The 22,226-nt window shown below is 46.0% G+C and overlaps 1 protein-coding gene across 4 annotated transcripts in view; it reads right to left on the bottom strand.

The window, feature by feature from the left end:
* The window catches only part of CPVL (carboxypeptidase vitellogenic like), a 108,036-nt gene that overhangs the window by 64,953 nt on the left and 20,857 nt on the right, over nucleotides 1–22,226 (bottom strand). For all 4 annotated transcript variants that reach the window (XM_040964778.1, XM_040964776.1, XM_040964777.1 and 1 more), the window contains 4 exons: nucleotides 12,695–12,809; nucleotides 11,722–11,780; nucleotides 10,055–10,134; nucleotides 4,777–4,843 (listed from right to left, as the gene is read on the bottom strand). In XM_040964778.1, the coding sequence (XP_040820712.1) occupies nucleotides 4,777–4,843; nucleotides 10,055–10,134; nucleotides 11,722–11,780; nucleotides 12,695–12,809 (321 nt within the window). The remainder of the gene's footprint in view (nucleotides 1–4,776; nucleotides 4,844–10,054; nucleotides 10,135–11,721; nucleotides 11,781–12,694; nucleotides 12,810–22,226) is intronic.

The raw sequence follows: 22,226 nt of genomic DNA, 5'->3' as shown, positions 1-22,226 counted from the left end.
ACTCCCTCTGTTATGACCACATACATGGTGGTCCATGGGGCAGGATCACAGAGCCTGGGTTGGGTCTGAATGTCTTTTCCTAGGAGCAGGCATTTAGTCCAGTGGTTAATATGCTCACATTGCTTGGGCTCAACTTTCACCTCTGGCTCCTAATTTTATCTTTATTGCCAGTGCAGATCATGGAAGGTAACACTGATGGCTCAAAGGATATGGGTTCCTTCTACATGTGGGACCTGGACTGAGTTCTTGCCTCTGTGCCCTGGCCTGGCCCCAACCACTGTGGAAGTCTTCTCCTGGCTTGACTCTCAGATAAATTTAAAACCCAACAACCAAATTTCTAATATCAACTTCTAATATCAACTTCTTTCAGACAAAATGAATTCATTCTTTTAAAAGATGATTTCAAAATCATAGCCACAGGGGCCAGCATGGTGGGTATAATGGTAAAGCCACCTGTGATACAACATCCCATATAGACACTGGTTCTTGTCCTCTGTACTCCACTTCCAATCCAGATTCCCAACAATGACCTTGGAAAAGCAGTAGAAGCTAGCCCAAATGTCTAGGCACCTGCCACTCACCTGAGAGACCAAAATTAAGATCCCAGCTCCTGGACTTGGGGAGTGAACTAGCACATGGAAGACTATTTCTCTTTATCTATTCCTCTCTAAATCTGACTCCCAAACACATTTTTTTTTAAGAGTCACAGCAGCAGAGGAGGAAACGATGCTGCATTCCAACAATGAGTAAGCAGAGCTTCAATGAACACTTCAGCTTCTGGTTACATGCTTTAAAGCCATGTGCTTTGGAGGCAAAATACATTAATCCAGCCTTTCAACATGAATAGTAAGAGCAGTCATCATGTGTTGGGTGCTCGCCACAGCCTGCCACCATGCGAAATATTTGAGGAGGATTAGCTAATTAAACACGCAAAAACAGTGCTATGCAGTAGGTACTGTTATTATTTCCAGACTCTTACACCAAAGTCAGCGCTCCGAACAGCTGCCGCAGATTCTCTGAGCAGCAAGCTACCCTCATTCACAGCACACAGATGTGAGGGCTGGAAAATCAGTTACTCATCTCTGAATCTATGTGTCTATATTCTAAGGGTCATTCTACAGTAGAATAGTAGTGTTTGCTCAGCCTCCCTGTAAGTGTAAGGAAATCAAGTTCAGAGAAAAAGGCATTATAATTCCTTGGAATATTTCTATCAACTCCCCCCTCTCCACCCCAACTGTGATGGTAGTGGAAAGAGGCAGAGCGGGCCAATCCTGTGTTAAAAGTATGATTGCTCATAGATGCTTTAGGAGTAAGCCTGGGGAGCTGCAACAGAAGGCCAACAAAACAAAATATCCCTGAAATGGATCTAGTATAAAATCTAACCCTCTAGTTTTAAGATGCAAATGGAGGTGCAGAGAAGCTAAGAATTTTTCCTAGAGGGAATGTGCTTTAGCCTAGTGGTTAGAACACCCATGTCTCATGCAGGAATGCCTAGCTTTTCTCCTTGCCCTCAACTCCAGCTTTCTGCCAATGCACACCCTGGGAGGCAACAGGTGAACCAAGTAACCAGGTCCTTGCCATCAATGTGGGATATCTGGACTGACTCCCCAGCTCTCAACTTCAGTTTGAGTTTCAGTCTCCATCAAAACGGACATTTGGGAGTGAATATGTGGATGGGAGCATTCTCTCTCTCTCTCTCTCTCTCTCTCTCTCTCTCTCTCTGCCTCTCAAATTACTTAATCAAAAACATTTTCAAAGATTTTTCCTGGAATTACCTAATGTGATCATAGATCTCCTAATGATTACTCCAGAACTCCTTGTATTTTTCCGTCTTGTCTTCTGGCTTTAAAACAGAAGACACCCAAAACAGAATGAGCCAGGCTGGGGAAACACAACATTGCAGTGAGCAGACATGGTCCAGGCATCATCATTTAATGTTCTTCCTTGTGGAATGAGATGTCCCCAGGTTGAATGCGCTCTGTTCTTAGGACAATGGTGCTCTTTGTAACTGTGTTCCTACCACAGGTTCTCCTCCTGCATTCGTTTCTTCCTTCATCTCTTGTGAGGCACAGGTTTCCTGAAAACTATTCATCCCAGTAGCCAGAAACACAAAAATTCTTGTATATGCATTTGTAAGTTACATGTACAAAACCAACAGGCAGACATGAAGTAGACAAGTTTAGTTCTCATCAAGGATTTGTTATCTTTGCTGAAAGGTCAACATCACGGTTACCTTAAAACTACAGTTTTTGTCACCTACTCTGCTTGGGGCTTTCTGAGGATCCTGCTGTCACACAGCTTATCTATATCTATATGAGCAGTAGGGCTCTACAAAACCCACCTGCCTGTGCTTCATTTCTACTCCATCCACAGAGGACAGAGGTTCCATGCTTGCTTGAACAATCTCACCCCAAATCACACCTTTATTATGCTTTAACTCATGCCTTGCTTTATCTTAATCATGACATTAGATGCCTGATGTCACAGTACATAATGTATTTTTATTATGTTGTTCATCGTCCACTTTTTAGAATGTAGGGCGACAGGGTTTTTTCCTTTTTGCTCACCATTATATTACTACTATAAAGAATTATACTTCTGTGATCAATATATTATGGGCTACTATGTTGTTTAGAAATAGTTTTAAATTTAGCAGAATTTTAAAAGGCAAATTTTAAAATTGAAATCAATATATACAAGTGAACCTAACCATGTCAGAACATTAAATTATATCCTAATGATCTGAAAGACATAGAATTATTTCCTATGTTCCTATGACATCATAGGAAATAATTTCAACATCATACTTTGATCAAAAACTTGTAGCAAGATCTAACCTGAGGATAAATATAAGTTCAACCAAAAATTGTTGAAACTAATTTGAAAGTTTCTTGTTGTCAAGGGTACTGATTCAGAAATTCTGAAACCACTTTGGATATATTATAGGATTGAGCAAAGCAGTGAAGCTGTCATAAACCCAAGTCCTTAATGTGGGGAAGGATGAAGTATGGAAGAAAGGAGCAGAAAACCCTGTGCTGTGCTGTTGAAATTACACATATCAGGGCCAGTGTGGTGGCATCACAAGCTAAGCCTCTCCCTGTGGCACCAGCATCCCATGTGGGCATCAGTTGAGTTCAGGCTGCACCACTTCTGATTCAGCTCCCTAGTTACAGCTTAGGAAAGCAGCAGAGTCTGGCTCAAGTCTTTGGGCCCCTGCAACCATGCGAAAGAAACAGAAGAAGCTCCTGACTCCCAACTTTGGACTCACACAACCCCAGCCTTTGAGGCCATTTGGAGAGTGAACCAGTGGATAGACTGTCTGTTTGTCTATCTCTCTCTCTCTCCCTTTCTCTTTCTATATCTCTGCCTTTCCAATAAAAATTCTCAAAATCTTTCTTTAAAAAAAGAATTATAACCACCAGTGTGGGGTCATTTTGTTTCTCAATTCCGCAAAGGTTAAAAAATCAAATGGCATCCCTATGGCAAATGAGCACACAACGTCCCAAGGACTTGGTTTTTAAATACCTGTGTCTTGTCTTTTTTTTTAATTTATTTTATTTTTATTAGAAAGTTAAATATACAGAGAGGAGGGGAGACAGAGAGGAAGATCTTCCATCCGATGATTCACTCCCCAAGTGAGCGCAATGGCCAGTGCTGTGCTGATCAGAAGCCAAAAGCCTGTAGCCTCTTCTAGGTCTCCCACATGGGTGCAGGTTCCCAAGTGCTTGGGCCGTCCTCGACTGCTTTCCCAGGCCACAAGCAGGGAGCTGGATGAGAAGTAAGAACCGGCGCCCATATGGAATCCTGGTGCATGCAAGGTGAGGATTTTAGCCACTAGGCTACCATGCTTGGCCCTCATTTTTTAAAAACAAGTGGGGTTCTTTGAAGTCTTGATGCATTCCAAGGCAACAGAGATACATATCTGTGCCAAAAATAACCAAGGAAATGCTTAAAGACTACGGGGATTGTCAGACAATACAGGAGTCACCTTGAAGGGATTCCCAGTAATCAAATTTGAAACTACAGAAGCCTCAAAAATAATAGTGATGGCAATAAATTTTAACAAATCAAATCGAAACATCCATGCATGAGTCCACAGTGATATAAAAGTGCATAACAGAGACAACGTGGAAGGAAAGATCTTCTATACAGAAGAATGTCTGATGATAGCTACAGAAAGATGAGTAAGGTTGCCATTCCGTCAGTGCACTAACTGATGCTGGTAGGGACCCTCAACAGACACTAACATTTCTGAGAGACATACATGGGCACACAGATGTTCACAGTCTGATTATCTATTAATTATGCACAGAAACAGGTGCTTTACAATACTGAAATCTTGCAGAAACTTAGCAGCCAAGTGAGGCAACTTTAGCATTCTGGATGAGGGGCAAACTGACGTTATGTCCCGCCTGGTGGGATGTAATAGAAAATACATAGCACTGTCTTATGTAGAAACATTGCACACAATTTTGACTGAGCAGAGAATTGGACATTCAAAATATGGGTTCTTCTACAAGGCACCTAGGTTAGATGCTCAAAGCCCTCATCATGAATAACTACAATAAACGCATGGAGCTGAGACATGACCACTCACTGGACACATGAAACAAGCCCAGTTTTTCACAATACATGACGGGGACAATTTGGAGATAACAGAATTCTGAAAATGGGCTGGAAGATGATATCTATTTAAATGAACAAAGCTCAACTCTCATAGTGTATTTCAGTCTTAAGAATGCTTGAAACACATCAAAATACATGATTTTAACTCACCTCCCCAGAGATATAAAATTCATTCCTGTTATATTCAGGAAACAAGTGAAAAAACTGATTTAGAGCACTGTAAGAAAAAAGGACAACAATAAAAATTAATCAAGAAACTGAATCAGAAGCATTTCACATTATGTTCCTACCTCTAACCCCTTGGCATTGGGTCTCCTAGCTGAAATAAGAAACCCTTGTGCTGTGAGCCTCTGTGGGACACTGTCTTTGTCTCCTGTGCATAATACACATCTCGTGGAAGGTCAGAAAGCACCTGTGGGCCTTCTGTGAGATGGTGAAGTTATCCAAGTGGGCCATCAAGACCGAGTGCATGCATACTCTGGTTTCTCTTCAGACCATATAAATCTTTCGCCTTTTACAAAAGACTGAGTGCATGTCTGTGTTTTGGGGTGGCTAATTTGGAACACTGGGTTCCAAACACTGGTGGGTATTTGATGCAAAGGATACTGAACTGCTGTTATTCAGGGGGTCTCAGAGGTGACTTTGCAAACCTTATGGCCCCACTAACCCAACTTTGAACTGAGATGAAGAGAAACCTACTTGCTTACCAATTGCTACGGTGGGGAACTCTAAACATTTCTAAATGGGCTTCCAGAAAATCAGGATCTTAGTAACTTCATGAACAGGAAAGCCCCATGATAACTATCATCTCCTGGGAAACCAATGAATGGGTGGTGAAGTAAATCTACAGTTTCCTCCCAGGCTCAAAATAGTCAAATTTAGCAAAGAATGCTAACAGCCACTACAGTGAGCTATGCTGACAGATTTAAACAGACTGAAGGAATTATTTCATAACCAGCAGGAAAGACATGGCTTTTTGAATGACTCTCTACTTGATCAAAACCTTTCAAAAACGTCTTGTGCAACTCAGACGTTCTGTGAGTGTGGTGACCCAGCTTTCCAGGCCAGAGAGGCTGGGGATGGTTGCATCCCAGCTCCCTGCAGAGGGAAGAAAAGCCATGAGCCATCAGGGAAGATGAAAGGCACCGAGAATCTGAAAGCCCAGGGGGAAGAAAAAGTTCAAGGATTACAGGGAGGCAAACTTGGGTCATATCTATTTCAACAGCCATAATGCTGGCTATACTTAATTTTCAAAGGTTCCATAAAAATTAGCCCAGAAACACGACAGAGAGTTTTGGCGTAGTTGTCTATTATTTATAGTGGCCTTTGTAGCAACCCAATCTGGGAAGCTGCACTGTATAACTTCCATGTTAACAGTGGCAGTGAGCTGGTTTCGGAGCCGAGATAAAAATAGGTCTCCTTCTCCACCCTTCCCTCCGCAACTTCCAGGCTGAACTGACTTCCTTTCTACTCTTCCTGCTTGTTGGAAAGGCGAGAAATATCACAAGAAATATCAGGCCAGCCTTGTTCTCTGGCTAGATGTCTGTTTCCTTGTCGTATCTGTTGGGAGAGTCACTGGAGTTGCCAGACTGAGCAAATTAAAAATGCAAAATGTTCAATTAAATTTGAATTGCAGATGAAAAAAAATACGGTCATGGTGGTACCAAATATTACATGGAATAGACTTGCATTAAAAATTTTTGTTACGAATTGCTTATGTGAAACTTGAATCTAACTTGGCATTTTTACTTTATCTGGCAAACTTACCTGCAGGACAGAATTGCTCAGGATAATTCTGACTTCAAAATGTCAAGATTCTGTAGCTATAAAGTTTCCAAGGCATTTGTTCATTTAATTATATTTTACTCAAGGCCTGTTATTATATGGTAAGAATCTACTGCAAAATTGGAATCTAGAATCATGTTCCCCTGAAATTTCAAATCTTAAAGACAGAATTGCTGAAAGATATACTATGCAACATACAAGTGTGTGTGTGTGCCTGAGTGTGTGCATGCATACACACACACACACACATGCCCTCCAAGCATTCACCCAGGTACAAGAGCCACCTAGCATGAGAGCCAGCCCTCCACCAGATAGCTGCATCTGACAACGTGGCAGCAGGATGCCAAGGATTTGTCTCACAGATCCACAGAAAGATAGCAGAGAAGAATGTCAAGCAGGAAGGTATTCCTCAGAGCATGTTTTTGAAAAAGCAAGTTGGGTTATGCAGGGCAGAGAAGGTGGGAAAGCAGGCAGGGACCACCAGGTCCTGTAGACTCTCAGTCAGCACTAGGATTCAGTACTAAAGGAGTCAGAATCACAGTCCACATGAAAGACATTCAGGAGCATGGAGGTTTGATTCCTCTAAGCAGAAACCCCAGGCCAGCACCCACTGAGCAGGTGGAGCTACAGAGGCCTGAGGTGCCTTGGCCACAGAGACCATGGTGGTACAAGAGGGCAGCCTCTAGAATACTCATCCCACACTGACAGCATCCGTGCCATGGTCTTCTCTGCCTTGCATGGATCGCAGCACCCACTTGGCTGTGACACCCACTTCACTTAGACAAATGTCATTTCCGATCACACTCCAGCACAGACAGTGGAACTACAGCAGCACCCCCACTTGGCTGCTAAGAAAGTTGGATCAGGTGCATGACCGGATGGCAGGCACCAGGAGAGCAGGGGCTCTGCATAGAGGGAATCAACTCATGGATGCCACAGCACTGAAAGAATTCTGCAGAGTGCTCAGCTAGAGCAGGTAGGGTTGGGTTCGTTAAATACACTGCGAGGCAACAGCGGCAGGCAGTGAGGACAGTGAGAGGTTACTAGCTGCTGGACACAAAGGACAGCTAAAAGCTGTCACCTGCCGAGATAGGCACCAATCATTGGGGCAGGGAAGACTGCCGCCATTGACTAGGGGCCTTTTCTGTCACCCCTGAGTCCCTCGTTGCTGGCGATTTTCTCTTGTGACTTCATTACTGCTAAGTGCTCAGGTGACCTCTGCCCTTCAGGCATTGCACACTGTTATGTCACCAGCACTGACAACAGCACTCTGCACATGGCAGGCCACCCATCAACAGGAGGAGGAGAGCAGCTCCAGCTTGTCTACTCCAAGTCAAAGCTAATAAAATAATGGTTTTTCAGTATTTTTTCCCCTAAACCAGCAGCTCTGCAAGCCTCACAGCCCATTTCAACTAAGAAGCAAAGGATGAAATTATTATGTAAACGTCATGTTAGCATGAGTGTTTCATTTCTAAACACAAAAGAGAGCAGCATAAATGTGTCTGCAAAGGCGCCTTCTCAGGGCCAGGTGCTGAGTTAATAGTCACAGTTTGGATGGTCAGGAGAAGAAAAACAGCTTTCCAAAGAAGATGGAAGGCTGAACGTTACACCTGTAGTAGCTCACTGACAGGCTTCAAAGGGATCTTCTTACTGAAAATCCCAATGTGGAACCCTGGGGAGGGGATGACTTACACGAGGAGAAGAATGGTATAAACCAGAAACAGGATGGCTGGACCCAGTTTTCTGCACTGGTGAGCACTGATGAGCTATTGAGCTATTTTCCAGTTCTAAGAGCCTGAAGCAAAAAAGAACTGAGACAGCTATAAACAATGGATGCTTTGAAATGAGCTCTCTTTACATGTCAGGCAAGGGGAGATGCGCCACATGTCAGTGGCAAACACCCACATGTGGGGCCACTGGCTGCTGTCCCCATCTTTGGGAGGAAGGAGGGGGAAACAGGGAAACAGCAGCAGAGCAGTTGGTCGAGGCACTGTCTACCAGGGGACTGATGCATTTCCTTAACCCGGGACCTCTGCCCTCAGGGTGTCTGCTCAGTTAACAACTGGGCTTGTTTGGATTTAAGCCGGAAAAGGGGCTGGGGCTGGAGGAGGAGTGGGTTTCCAGTCGGAGGAAAAGAACAGTAACACAAGGAGGGTTTCAAAGAGCTCCTGGAAAACAGAGCTAAATGATATTTACTTTGGTACAAAAAAAGGTTTTGAAACCCAATGCATACAAATGGTCTCCTGAAAGTTCTTGGGGTAGGCCTATTGTGGAAAAAAAAACCCTATGAATAAATTTAAACATGTTTTCCACCGCAAGAAACATCTTTCCATTCCACTTTTCATGAATTTTTGAAGTGCTCTTTTAAATGAGAGCTTGGGTCTGCTGTGATGGCAGTGGTCACAGTCCTGTTCCCATGGAGAGGAGTAGGGGGACAGCCTGTGAGGACTTGGCTTCCATGTTTCCACGAGGCACTGTACCTGAAGGTTGACATGTGGGTGCTAAAACTGCAGCGAGGTGTTTATACCCTGGCATGTGTGCAAAATGCAAATGGAAACAAACATTGTTGTATTCTTCTGTGGGTCAGCAGAGGGAGACAGACATTTGGGGCAGGCTGAAAGCTGTGATCAGAAGCTCTGACTTAGGTTAGACATATTTGGGGGTGGGCTGGCTTTGCTCACCCAGGATGCAGCAGAAGCCACTGAACTTCAGTGAAGGTGGGGGATGGCCACTGGGGCACTTTTGGTGGGTTCTTGGGATACACAGTGGTGCCCTAGTGATGTGAAGGGACTCAGGACATGACCCCTGGTGGTAATTTATAGACCGGAAAAATCTGGTGGTAAGAAAAGGTCACTCAACTTTTTAAAGAATGTACCAAAAATAGCTAAGATGGATGCAAGAAGAAGGAAGAAAGAAACTCAGTACACACTGCTTGACCAGGCTTACACCCTCACAATTTTCCTCTTTTTTTTTCACAAATGACATAGAAAATCTAATAAGTTAGATTTTTCCTTCATCTGAAAAAAGTCAGAAGGCAAGCCAGGCTTTCAGCTTTGGATAGTCATGAAGGAGAGACGAAAAGAGGACTCCTAGGAAAGGAGGAGCAGCTATCTGAGCAGATGTCTCCCAGCAAATGCAAGCTAAGTGCATCTTCAGAACAGCAGCAGAACCCTGGCAGGCACCTGCTGGAACGCGCTGAGCAGTCATCTTCAGTGGAAAACTCCAGCTCTGCCTCCACTGCTTCTTACAAGGGAGTGGTCTGCGACACAACCAGGATGCTCTGCTGCTCCTTGACTTTTCCCTGCTGGCAGCTTGCAATATTCTCCACGATAAATGGAACAAAATGGAAACTGTGTGTGCATGTACTCATGCACGCCTGGTGTACAAACAGCCTTCAAAATTGAACTAAGACTCGTTTTCATGTAAATACTCCTCATATCCCTGGCTTATATTGCTGATAAACTGTGGTCTTTTTATTTGTCGGACTCTGTATTTAGCAGAGCATTAAAAGCTCTGGCCTGTGATGTAAATTATTAAAAATGCTATCTCAAACATTTTAAAAAAATGATCAGTAATAATGAATTGTCCTGTTGAGAAAGTAAAGTATTTGGCCTGCAGGGACCTAAGAGAAAAAGCATTGTACCTGTATAAATCTTTTGCCACATCATCTTCATTAACTGCATAGCCGCGGCTGTCTTGCGTGAAACTGAAGCCTGTGCCCACCTATGGGTGAAACAAATGAACACAGAGGCATGCACACAGGGAATCCCATGTCATGGGTGTTTTGGGATGGAGCCCAGGCAGAAGGGGACCTGACTCCAAAGCCAAGCCTTTACCATAGGGGCTTTGCTATCACCTCCTGGGCCTCCTGTCACCCCCACAGGAGGAGACGAAGGCTCTCACCCCCTCGCAAGCCCCAGTGGAACAAAAGCACTGCAGAGGTCAGAGGTTGAGCTGTCCTCATTCCTCGGTGGGGACCCTGCCAGATGTTGACTCAAAAAAGAACTCCCCTCTGCCTGTACCCTGTGACCCTAAACTGTCTCCTCTCTGAAGCCCGGCAATGCGTGATTCTAGCCTGCTAAGGTGGAACCTGCGGGGCTGAGGACTGCAGGGAGTTGTTTGGGGGCTGTCTCTGCTCCTTCTCCCTTTTCCTCTACTTTCCCTTTGCCTCCTCCTCTACCTTATTTGTGAGAATTATGGCCATTAAGTCATTTTATCTTCAGTAGACAGGAGGGTTTTAAGATAACCAAGACTACTTTAAAACGACTGCTTCCTTGTACTCAGAAGTTCATGGGCCACTGAAGTTGTAAATCAAAAGCAGCAGCTACGAAGCTCTGCTGCATCAGAGATTCCTCCAAGGAATGCACTCCGCAGCAGGCGTAAAGATGAGAGGGGGGGTTGTTTGTTTTCCTAAATACCCACAGTACAGTGCATTTAATTTCCTTATACTTAAACAGGCAATTTACAGGCTAGGGGGGAAAAAATGGCTGACAAAACAGAATTCGGAAAAGCAGGGTGGACTTCCCCTTGCCCAGGTATTTATTTTCTCCCCTGTATTTTTTGAAGCCAATTTTGGAGAACTTTGCAAGGAGAACATCATTTGTTGTTCCAAGAAGAGGCAGCCTGCTTACCTAGATAAGAGGGGGCTATTTTTAACCTCCTATATCTAGAACTCTGAGAGATCAGGAGTTCTGATATTAGACAATAATCTGATAGGAACCTATGCCAGCAGTGGAAAATAATCCTTATCCTGATGGTAAAATTCAGTGAATAGGCCATTTCAGAGTATTAACAATGAAAAAAGAAAGGGAAAAGAAAAATATCCCAAGCTCTGAAACGATGGAGCATGTTAATAAAAAAAAATACATGGCAATATGATTTTTCTTTGATGAACTAAATTCTATTTCAAAATGAAAAAAAAAGCTAAGTTGATTGGAATGCACAGTCACGTATCACTTGATGACAGGGATATGTTCTGGGACATGCGTTCTCAGGTGAATTGTTTATTGGGTGACCATAAAAGAGTGTAGGCACAAACACCCAGCTGGCAAGGCCCATCATGCCCCTTGACTATCACCTTGCTCCTGGCATGTGAACCTTTAGCACATGTTCTAGTACAGGCAACTGCACCACAATGGGAAATGCTTATGTAACAAAGGAACGGGAAAAACACTAGGCAACAGGAAATCTTCCAGTTCCATTATAACCATATGGGACTGCTTACATACAGGTGGTCTGTCACTGAAACACCATTAATAAGGAAGATAAAAGAGATCAACCAGGGCATTCCTGGGGGCATGCCACACTCACCGGATTATCAATGTAGAGCATGGATAACGTGGTGGTCCAAGGGAATTCTCTGGCACGCACTGCTCAAAAAGAGAAAGGGTCTGAGAAGAGGAGCTCACAAAGCCTTCTCCTGTGGCCCAGCTGTGCTCGGGAGCCCAACACACCCACCTGCCCTCTGACCCTTGTTGCATCCTCATAGCTGGCAGCAGCAACAATTACAACAATCCCTTCTCCTCCCCTTTCCTTGTCCCAGACCACAGGGTTTCCACATCCAGGAAGATGTTCAGGGACAAACATCAGGCAACGAGTTCATGAAAAACGCCTTCCAAGACTACCCATGGTTCCATCCAACAACTCCACCCTGCTGTCCCACACTCTGGAATCCTCTTCCTCCCATCTGACTAGGAAAGCAGCAGTTTCCACAATACTGGCTTGGAAGCTTCTATTCTGAGTCACACCCAGGCTCACACTCCAAATCTTCATGCAGGAAAAGTAAACAACTTCTCCAAAGTGAAAACAGGGGTGGCGGTAACCCTGGGTTACACCAGATGTCACTCACTCTCCATCTCTCCCTCCACCCACAGAGTTAGGATCAACCCAGTCTCAGGTCATTAGAGTGACTGAACCATGAATTGTTGTTGGGTTCATGTGAATAATCTGGGGGTATGATTCCACCCGTTAGTCCTGGGCAAAAGACTTCTCCTGAATAATAATCAACAGCAACTGCCTCTGTAAGCTGAGAATGTTTGAGTCAGCGGCAGAGTTGGAGAAAACAGCTTAGAACCTTTCCCCCAGATTGCCTAGGAGCAAGAGGCCCCATCCACACATCCTCCACTGGTGCCTCCTGCTGGCACAGATGTTCTCAGAAATGCGTGGTTTTCTCATCTGGAACTGCTAAGCTATTTCCAAAAGCCCCAGGTCACTTTAAGATGGCTTGGTAGTAGATACAAGGCTGGGATGAGGAATTTCCCATGGGAAAACAGGCAATACTTACAGGTCATGTTCTTCAAGACGACGTATGGTCCGTGTTCCACAAACAGTCCAAACATGGATGAACCTCCTGGCCCACCCTGAAGCCAGAGGACTACTGGGGCATCCTCTGGTTGTATCTGGAGAGAACAGAGACACCAGTGACCATTCAGGACCCTCTCCTTCCTGAGGCTGTGAGTGGTGTCCCAAAAAACTGTCTCAAGCCCTCTCTTTTCTCTAAGACCTTGACTAAACCCCAGCAGTCCTTCAGAACCCCTAGCCAACACTCTGCCCTCGAAACCAAGTCCCTGCATGGATCTACTTCCACCTAGGAAGTGCATCTAGGGTAGGATTCGTCCATCTGACATGAGCATCCATCCCCAACAGAGGCACAACAAAGAATCCATTCTCTTCAGTTTTCCCCCCTCACCTTTACAACCTGCCCTTCAGATGTTATTCGTTTAAAAAAAAAATGCTCACAGGACCAGAGTAGCTTCTTTCACCATGGGGTTGGGAAAAGCTGAGACAGAGATATTAAGGAGTCATTCAGTCAATGCAAAAAACAAGAAAACCCTTCCCAAGGAGTGCATTTATTAGGAGATGTGGGGAAACCACAGAGAGTTGCTGGCAGGGCTGCCACGTGGAGAACCAATCCCCAGCAGCACTGTCACTTCCATGACAAGGGCCTCTTCATTCTTTCATTTAACACATGTTTATTGAGCACCTAGCAGAGCCAGGCACAACTCTGAGGATTACATATGTGGTAGTGCAGAAAATGAGGAAAGAAAAGGTGTTGAAGCCTTAATAACGTGGAATATACAGTGAGTCAGTGAATAAATGAATACTACGATGATGAGTGAAGGGAAATGGCAACAGGGGGATGTGGTGAGAGCCAGGAGGGTGCAGAAGTGGAGAGGATCACTCCAGGCTGGGGGAGTAGAAAACGTGTCAGTGACATTGTGAGAGCCAAGCCAGGTCTTGCAGGCTGGGAAGGACCCAGCCACCAGGAGGGCCATGGAGCTGACTGCCAATGGAGAGGCAGGGCAGGGGCAAATCCCCACGACAAGGATGGGAAGAACCAGGTGTCGGGGAGCAGCACAGCCTTACCACGTACGTGGCAGGGCCCCTGGCAAGAGGCTCTGCTCGGCCTGAACTCAGCTCAGAAGACAGCAGGGTAGGCCCTCGCTGGATGTCATGGCCCACTAGCCGATGAGTCTGTGCAACTCAGGAAGCAAGATCCTACTGCTTCAGCCCAAAACAAAGGGCAGCGATGTCTCATGTAGCCACGTGGTGCTTAACAACTGAGGAGTCTTGGGAAGGACCAGGATTTGGGTCCCTGCCACCCATGACCCAGATCTGGACTGTACTCATGGTACTGGCTGGCTCTGGCTCTGACCCAGAATCTGTAGGAATTTGGGGAATGGATCAGTGGATGGAAGAGCTCTTTCTGTCTCTTGAATAAATTATTTTTTAAAAAAATAATGAAGATGTGGGGCCAGTATTGTGGCACAGCAAATTAAGCCGCCACTTGCAATGCCAGCATTACAGCACCAGTGCAAACCCTGGATGCTCCATTTCTCACCCAGTTTCCTGCTAATGCACCTAGGAAAGCAGCAGAAGGATTGCTCAAGTGCTTGGACCAATGCCATCCAGGTGGGAGATGGGCATGGAATTCCTGGCTCCTGGTGTAAGCCAGGCCAGAACAATCTGTTGTAGCTAGTTAGGGAGTGAATCAAGTAGGTATGAGATCCCCTTCTTTCTTTGCCTTTCAAGTAAATATGTAAACCATTAAAAAAAAAAAAAAGATGTGAGGGAGCAGAGTGCGCCCTGGAGTTGGGAGCCAGGCAGGTCCTGGCTCTACCTCGCCACACAGTAGCTGTGACACCCTGGTACTCGGCCTCCTCCTGCCCTGAGTTTCTCTACCGGGCAAATGGCTGTAATGCCTCCCTCCCAGGCTTGCCCAAAGGCTCTGAGAAAAGCCATCTGAAATGATAGACTCCAATGTGTGAAATACTCATAAGCATAACCAGTTCTGTCCCAACCTGACTGCACCCCCAGCTTATTTTTTGCTCAAACATGTGATTTTTACCTCCTCTTCCTTGCTATCTGATAACACTCCCCTGGGCCATCTTCTCCCTGGACTCACTTGGCCATGGGAACAAATGGCATGCATCAGAGGTGAGTCAACCAGGGGATATGGACGAACATCCTCCCATCCGCCTGTAGGGGAGAAGTCGTGCATTCACTAGCTTCCCACACCCTGCCTGCACTTCACTAACATACACGTGAACCTGCCAAGGCCACGGTAAACCACAAGCAAGCCAGGGGCGTCTCAGCCTTGACCACATGTAAAAATAGTTTCAAGAGCTTTTGTAAAAATACCGCTCAGAGAGCTTTTGTAAAAATACTGTTTGGGCCCAAAGACTGTAACTGCCTGGACAGACAGTGATGGGGCAAGCCTCACTGCGTATCTCCAGGAGCTCCCAGGTGGTTCTGCTGTGAATGGGGGACAGAGATCTGCAAGATAAATGGGGATGTTGTTCTTCTGGATACCCCAGGCCTTTTGATCTCCACACTTCCTCCCTTGCCCTTCTCTGTCCTCTCCTGCGACCTGGCACAATGAGCAGGGCCTGAGGGCTCTCAGAAAAACAGTGTGACTCTAAGAGGTAGCACTATAAAGTCAAGCCAAATGCTGCTGGGGGGAAGTGCGGGGGCAAGCATCTTTATTTTGCAATAGTAAAGCACAGGACGCTGCATTCTTGGAATGCCTCTATCAGGAGAGATCTGGGCACACACCTCCTGCCTCAGCTGACCTGGCTCCTCACAGGCACTTCTCTGAAGCAGATGAGTGAGGCTCAACAACCCTTGAAGAAGCCTGTTTGGAAAGGAAACCGCCTGCAAACATCTTTCCACTTTGATGAGCCAACTAACCAGTGAACTAACATGACCCTTGTCTGGAAAGTTCCCTTAGCTAGCTCATGGACAACTGAACACAAAAGTCAGGCTCTAGGAAACAAACGGGTAGGTTTCATGTCAAAACTCCAACAGCCAATTGCATCATGGCACACAGATTTACACAGTATACTGTGTCATATAATATTCTGTCCATAATGATGTGAAATGATTACAAAATAATTTTTAAAGAAACATAATCAGCTCTCAACCACAGATATGAAGCCTGTTCTCATTCTTTACCCTCTTCTTGGAAAAGGATAAATGTAAATGAAGCCATCCTGTCACCTAACTTGACCTACAGTGTTATAAAACTCAGGGCTTTAGAAATATTGATCAGGACCCAGCATGACATTTCAGTGACTAAAGTAGTCACCTGGGTGCACCGGGATCCCATACGGGCACCAGTTCTGGTCCTGGGAGCCCCGCTTCCCATTCAGCTCCCTGCCTGTAGCCTGGAAGGGCAGTGGAGGACAGCCCAGGGCCTTGGAACCCTGCACCACATGGGAGACCGGGAGGAGGCTCCTGGCTTTGGATTGACTCGGCTCCGGCCGTGTGGCCACTTAGGGAGTGAACCGTTAGAAGGAAGATCTTCCTCTCTTTTTCTTCCTCTCTGTACGTCTGTTTTTCCAATAAAAATAAGTGGGTTATTGAAAGGAAAAAAAAAGGAAATATTGATCAAACTGAAGCTGCTCCTCAAGTGTGTATGAAATAAGAGGATCTGTATCTCCCTAGCTTTAAAAAAAATCTTTAAAATCTTTTTTTATTATGGAAACTACTTTTAGGACGGGGCCAGTGCCATGACATAGCAGGTGCCAGCATCCCACATGGATGCCATTTGAGCCCTAGCTGTTCCATCTCTGGTCCAGCTCCCTGATAATGTAGCTGCGAAAGCAGTAGAGGATGGCCCACGTCCCTGCATCCTCATGAGATACCCAAAGGAAGCTCCTGCTTTGGACTTCAGATCAGCTTGGCTCCAGCCGCTGCAGCCACTTGGGGAGTGAACCAATAGATGAAGATCCGGTAGACGGAATGTAACTCTTCATTTTCTCTCTCACTCTGCCTTTCCCCCTCTCTGCAACTCTGCATTTCAGATAAATAATCAGTCACCTAAGAGGTTTTCATCATGACTTTGCTGTTTTTGCCGTGTATTTCTTATTGGCATAAGACAGTATTTACTGATGAATCACTCATATTCATGCTTACAATTAAAAAAATACAAATAAGCACTTTTAAAAGCAATTTTTACTTACTGATTTAAACATAGACAGAAAGACAGAGTATGATCTGCTGGCACATTCCTTAAATGCCCATGAGGCCTGGGGCTGCGTCCGGCAGAACTCAATCCGAGTTTCTCCCCTGGGTGGGAGGGACCTCCCAGGGTGCGCATCATCAAGAAGCTGGAACCACCATCAGAGCGGTGACTTGAACCAGGCACTCTGACACGAATGCATGGGTTTCACGTGGCACCCTGACTACTCCCCAACATTTAACATTAACAACATAAAACATTAACAACGTTTTATTTTTCCCAATTTAGGTTTTTTAAAACCCTCCTTCCCTTACCAATCACGTTTCCTGGAAGCAACTGGGGAAATATGTACTCTTCCAAATTTTTCCCTACACCCTGTCCCCTAAAATAAATGTATGTATACATTTTATAGATATTACATATATGCTACATATAAATCCTTACTTTTCTCCCCCACAATATAGTCAACAGATAATTGTCTGTATTTACTTAATGTGCTGTGGCATTTCTTTCTCTTTGGCCATCATTTGGCTGAATGTTCAACACAATTTTGAACACCAGCAGAGCCCTGCCTAGGCCTGTGGATGTGCAATACAGGAACACGTGATGGGTGACAGTGTGAGTCCTAGGGTCAGACTGTTAAGGTCTGAACTCCAACAAGGTGTGTTCACAGCTGTGTGCCCATGAATCAACCCTCTGTGTCACAGGATTCTAGGCTTAGAACTGAAGGTAGGAACAACACCTGTCACCTCAGGTGGGGTGGGTGGATCAGAGGCCATCAGTACATGCACAGCACTTAGTGCACCTCAGTGAGTTAGCTCTGATTATTTCTCTGCTGGTGTCAGCAGTCAGGTAATAAATAAATAACTGGAAAAAAAAGGATAGCATAAAAGAGCAGTGGAGGGACACTAGATGGAGCACCCAAAGAGGGCTTAACCAGTAAACAACCTGAAGTGAGTTTTGAAAAATGAGTAATCTGAAAAAAGTCAGACATTTCATTAAGAAAGACATTTAACCTCTGTTAATGGCATAGAAGATGTAGCAAGAACTGATGATTAAAAATAAAGGACAAAGGAATCCAAAACATCCAAGTGAGCAGTCTCTCTCATAACAGAGGAGGGAGCACACAGGTCCCACTAACCTGAACCCCTAAGTGACCAATACAAAACAATCCATGGCTTGGCCTGGGAAGCCCTTTTGGCTCTTCTGGCGACCCCTGGTGGCCATTTCACGTCGTGGCCACTCTGTCGGCTGGGTGTGTTTGGGGAGGTGGGTTGTCCCTTCACCTGTGACACTCTATAGAACATTTCACAATTTTTCACATTACTGCATCTGCCATAAAGGTGAGAAAATCTACTCTGTATCAAAGGCTTGTCATTCAAGAAAAGTGAAACTCACTGACATCACCCATCTGCAGGTGTCACCTACGCTGTGAGGCTGCCTCCAGGCCTTCACCTGTGCCAGGCCCTCTCCCTGTCCCTGGAGCAACAGATCAACACGGTGGGATGGGAGTCAGATACTTAAGTATACATCAGTTTCAGGACTCTCCAGTCACATGACTGCACAAGGCTGCTTCCGAAGGTTTGCGGAAAACAGAATTAAAATACAAGGTTATTTTGAAGCCTTTGGTGGAAAAAAATCCATGCACTTTTTATTCATTATGTCAATTTCTCATAAATTTTTTGACTATCCCACCTATGTTACATGGAGGGACTACCTGGGGTGACTCTAGAGAATGGCAGATCTCCTTCACACGTGTTAGGGTGATGTTTCAGACCAAGGAGTCATTGAAAGCAGACAAGCCTGTTCCAAGCCCCAAGCTGAAAGCATGTCTCCGGTCACTCTAGCCCTCCCACCCCAAAACCAGAGACAACAGCCACAAAACCACCGACAGAGCTCAGGAGGAGTCATGCAATTCGTAAATGAGCTACGGCCCTTTTCACCAATCTGTGTGCAGAGGCTGATTGTCTGCTTGGCTTATGTAATGGGCTCTATCTTCATTGTACTCCAGTAAATGTCTTCCAATCCCCCCAAGTATGTGAGAGTGGGCCCCATTTCACCATCCAGATCCCAGTTCGGCTGGTACTTCAGCTGCCTCTCTAATGGTATTCATCAAGACAGAGCTTTTTATTTAAGGCTATTAGTTTTGCGACTAGAATTGCTAACTAGATAGGGAGTTACATTCTAATTCCACACACATGGTTCTAACACATATGTACAACTTGCCTAGGACAGTCTAGCTTTCTCAACAGAACTTTACTTGGCCTGGTTAGGGTCAACCACTCACACATCTTCCTTTACTGAAAGCATCATAGGGATTACTGATGCTTTCAGATTTTGCTGTCCATTTATTTGAAAGGCAAGAGAAAGGGAGACAGCTCTTCCATCTGCTGGTTTACTTCCCAAATGTCTGCAACAACCAGGGCTGGCCCAGGCTGAAGCCAGGACCCTGGGACTCAATCCACGCCTCCCACACGAGTGGCAGGGATCCAAGTACTTAGGCCACCACTTGTTGTCCCCCAGGGTATGTGCATTAACAAGAGACTGGATGGGAAGCAGAGGAGTCAGAATTCGAACCAGTCACTCAGAAACAGTATGTGGGACTCCAAGCTGCATCTTACCCACTGTGCCAAATGTCCATCCCTGATCTTTAAAAAATATCTCCATCTCTTACTCAAGTCTCACTGGCTTAGGAATTAGTTTATTTACTTAAGAAGCACACAGGGAAAGCTCCCACCTATTGGTGTGCTTCCCAAATGCCTTCAGAAGAAGTGCCAGGACTCGAACACAGGCACTCTTGCAGGGGACACAGACTTTCCACTTATTCGCAGTGCCAGATACCCACCCTTTTCCAGATGTGTTGTTCAGGTTCCCTTCATCCTTCCCAAGTCCCCCAAATCAGATCAAGCCCTGACTTGTCTTAGTCACCTGAGCCAGTAGAAGACTCTCTACCTTTCTTCTTTTGAAATCTGTCCAGCTCACATCCACTCTCTAAGAACTGAGCTCCCCATTCACCCGGCACATCAGCCAAGTAGATATGTGACATGAGCCAGCGCACTCAGCCTTTGTAAACTGGGCAAAGGAAGGGTGTATGATCCACACGGCTCCATGCACACTGTGCCCTGAGGGGATGGGCTAACTCATCTCATGATCCAAGGATGAGCAGACCTGGAAGGACAGGCTGTTATACTCAGCCACATGCCTGAGTATAACAGAACCAACACATGCTCACATGCCAACAACAGGACGTAGGGTCAGCAATCCTGTGGGCAAAACAGTGCTGAGACAGGAAGGCTGCCTGATGGGGCTCCTGAGGCCCTTCCAGGTCCAGAAACCTCCTGCCTGTGGTGACCCCGAGACCACGTCTCCCGCCTGGTCACCAAGCAGGAGAGAAGGATGAGGAATGGGGCAGCTGCACATTGGATTCCAATCAGAAGACAGGAATGACAGTAATTTTCCCTTCTTCATTAGTGAAATGCCTGACTTGTAAACATTCACCTCTAATCCTGTTACAAGAACCACTCTGGCCTCATCAGTGGCTTTTAGTGAGAGTGAGGAAGGAACACCAATGGGACCTGCTCCCTTCTCCCCCCTTTCCCGCCCCCAGGAGCCATAGCCTCATGTGGGCCTGATAGAGAACATTCTGGACTGAAGGTCAGGGACCACAGGTGAGCAATCCCATAAATGGGGACAGGGCCCTGGCCAAGGCTGTGCTGTAAAGCTCACCACAGCAGGTGTGGCTGGGCAGGTCACTGGGTTGCATGGCTCCAAGCTGGCCAAGCCAGTGTGAAGGCTAAAGAGAAAGTAAGGCTGTCAGGGGCCTGCTCGCTAGCAAGGCCTGGGATGTGTATGTCCATGTTGGAAGGGCAGCAACCAAGTGGTGAGCTGGACAAAGCTGAGGTCTGGGTACCCACTCAGGGCAGAAGAATGTCACTGGAGATTCTTTCACAAAAACTGACAGTCTGGGCAGCCAGAGCTAGAAAACAGCCAAACCTAGGAGAGGGACCAGGAAGAGGAGAGCTCAAGTGGCGTCCCTCCCGCGCCCCCTACTGACAAAGCTTAATACAATGCTTGCTGCTTAGGAACAATGCCTAAAGCTCTGTGATGGTGGAGCAGGGAAGTTGTGGAACCACAGCAGACACACACACACACACACACACACACACACACACACACACCTGCAGTGGTAGTCACTATTTCCATCCCATGGTTCAGGGAGTGGATGACAGGTGTCACACGATCTCACAGCCATCACTCCAAAGTACAACACAAGAGGGTGTGTTAATTACCTAATGCAGCGTCGCATCTCTCCAAAACTGTGGCTAAAGACAGCAACAATCCCTTATCTCCCACGCTCTCTGTTGCCTGGCAGTTTGGGAGTCTGACTGGGAGTTCTGGTCCAGGTTCTTCCATGAACTCACAACCAATATTGTCAGACATGACTGGGGCTGGAAGAATGCCACCCCCGGGTGTGTGGACTAATGACTGGGAGGCCTCACTTTCTCTCCATGTGGCTCACCACCTCCATGTTAGTGTCCTCTCAGCATGGTATCTGGCTTCCCTCTGAATGAGGGGTCCAAGAAACCAAGGCCACCGCTACATGGCAGGTTGCTTTTGGAAGTCATACAGTGCAGTGGTCACAAGGGCCAGCCTTGATTTGACAGACAAGGCCACACAGGTCACTCATGATGATCACGGAGGCTGACTCCCAGAGAGGCTGCAAACTCAAGGGTGTGTCCTTTAACCCACAGCCTGATTTATCTTTTTCCACAGGGAACAGACGCAAATACACGTTGTAGGCAAGATGATTGAAAGCAGCACCTTTGAACGTAAGACTGAATGAAACACTGGAAATCAACCAAGTTTAACATCTTTCTATATCAGAAAACTGAGGCCCCAAGCATGTAAACACCTTGTCCCAAGTTATACCACTGACCATCGCAGACCTGAGATTAGAATCCTAGAACCTCAAACAAAATTAGAGTGGGTGAGGGTTGTTTGGGCTTAGCTACAGCATCAGCTGGCAGAAGCTGGCACTGAGGGCTAGTTCTGTCAAGTCAAACCACAGAACTACCTGGAGAGTGCATAATCCGGGAGTGGAAGAGGTCTGGGAGGGAAATAGTGGGCTCCTCCCCCTTGGGTTACCACGTCCACAGGAGGGCACGAAAACTAGGACGGGGCTGGGGTGGAATGGGGTGTGGGACAGACTGGACTACTGCTACACATACTGGCAAACCAGGGTAGGGGGCAGGCCTGGTGGGGGTTATTGTGGGTCGCTTCAACTAGGCTGTAGCTCCCACTGGTTTATGCGAGGGTCGAGTATGTGATGGGCAGAACCAGGCTGGACTGCAAC

Source organism: Ochotona curzoniae, unplaced genomic scaffold, assembly GCF_017591425.1.
Source record: "Ochotona curzoniae isolate NIBS_2020 unplaced genomic scaffold, NIBS_Ocur_1.0 scaffold_3835, whole genome shotgun sequence".
In the NCBI taxonomy this organism is placed as follows: Eukaryota; Metazoa; Chordata; class Mammalia; order Lagomorpha; family Ochotonidae; genus Ochotona; species Ochotona curzoniae.
Note: the sequence above shows the minus strand (reverse complement) of the source record. Positions and strands in the feature narration are given on the sequence as shown.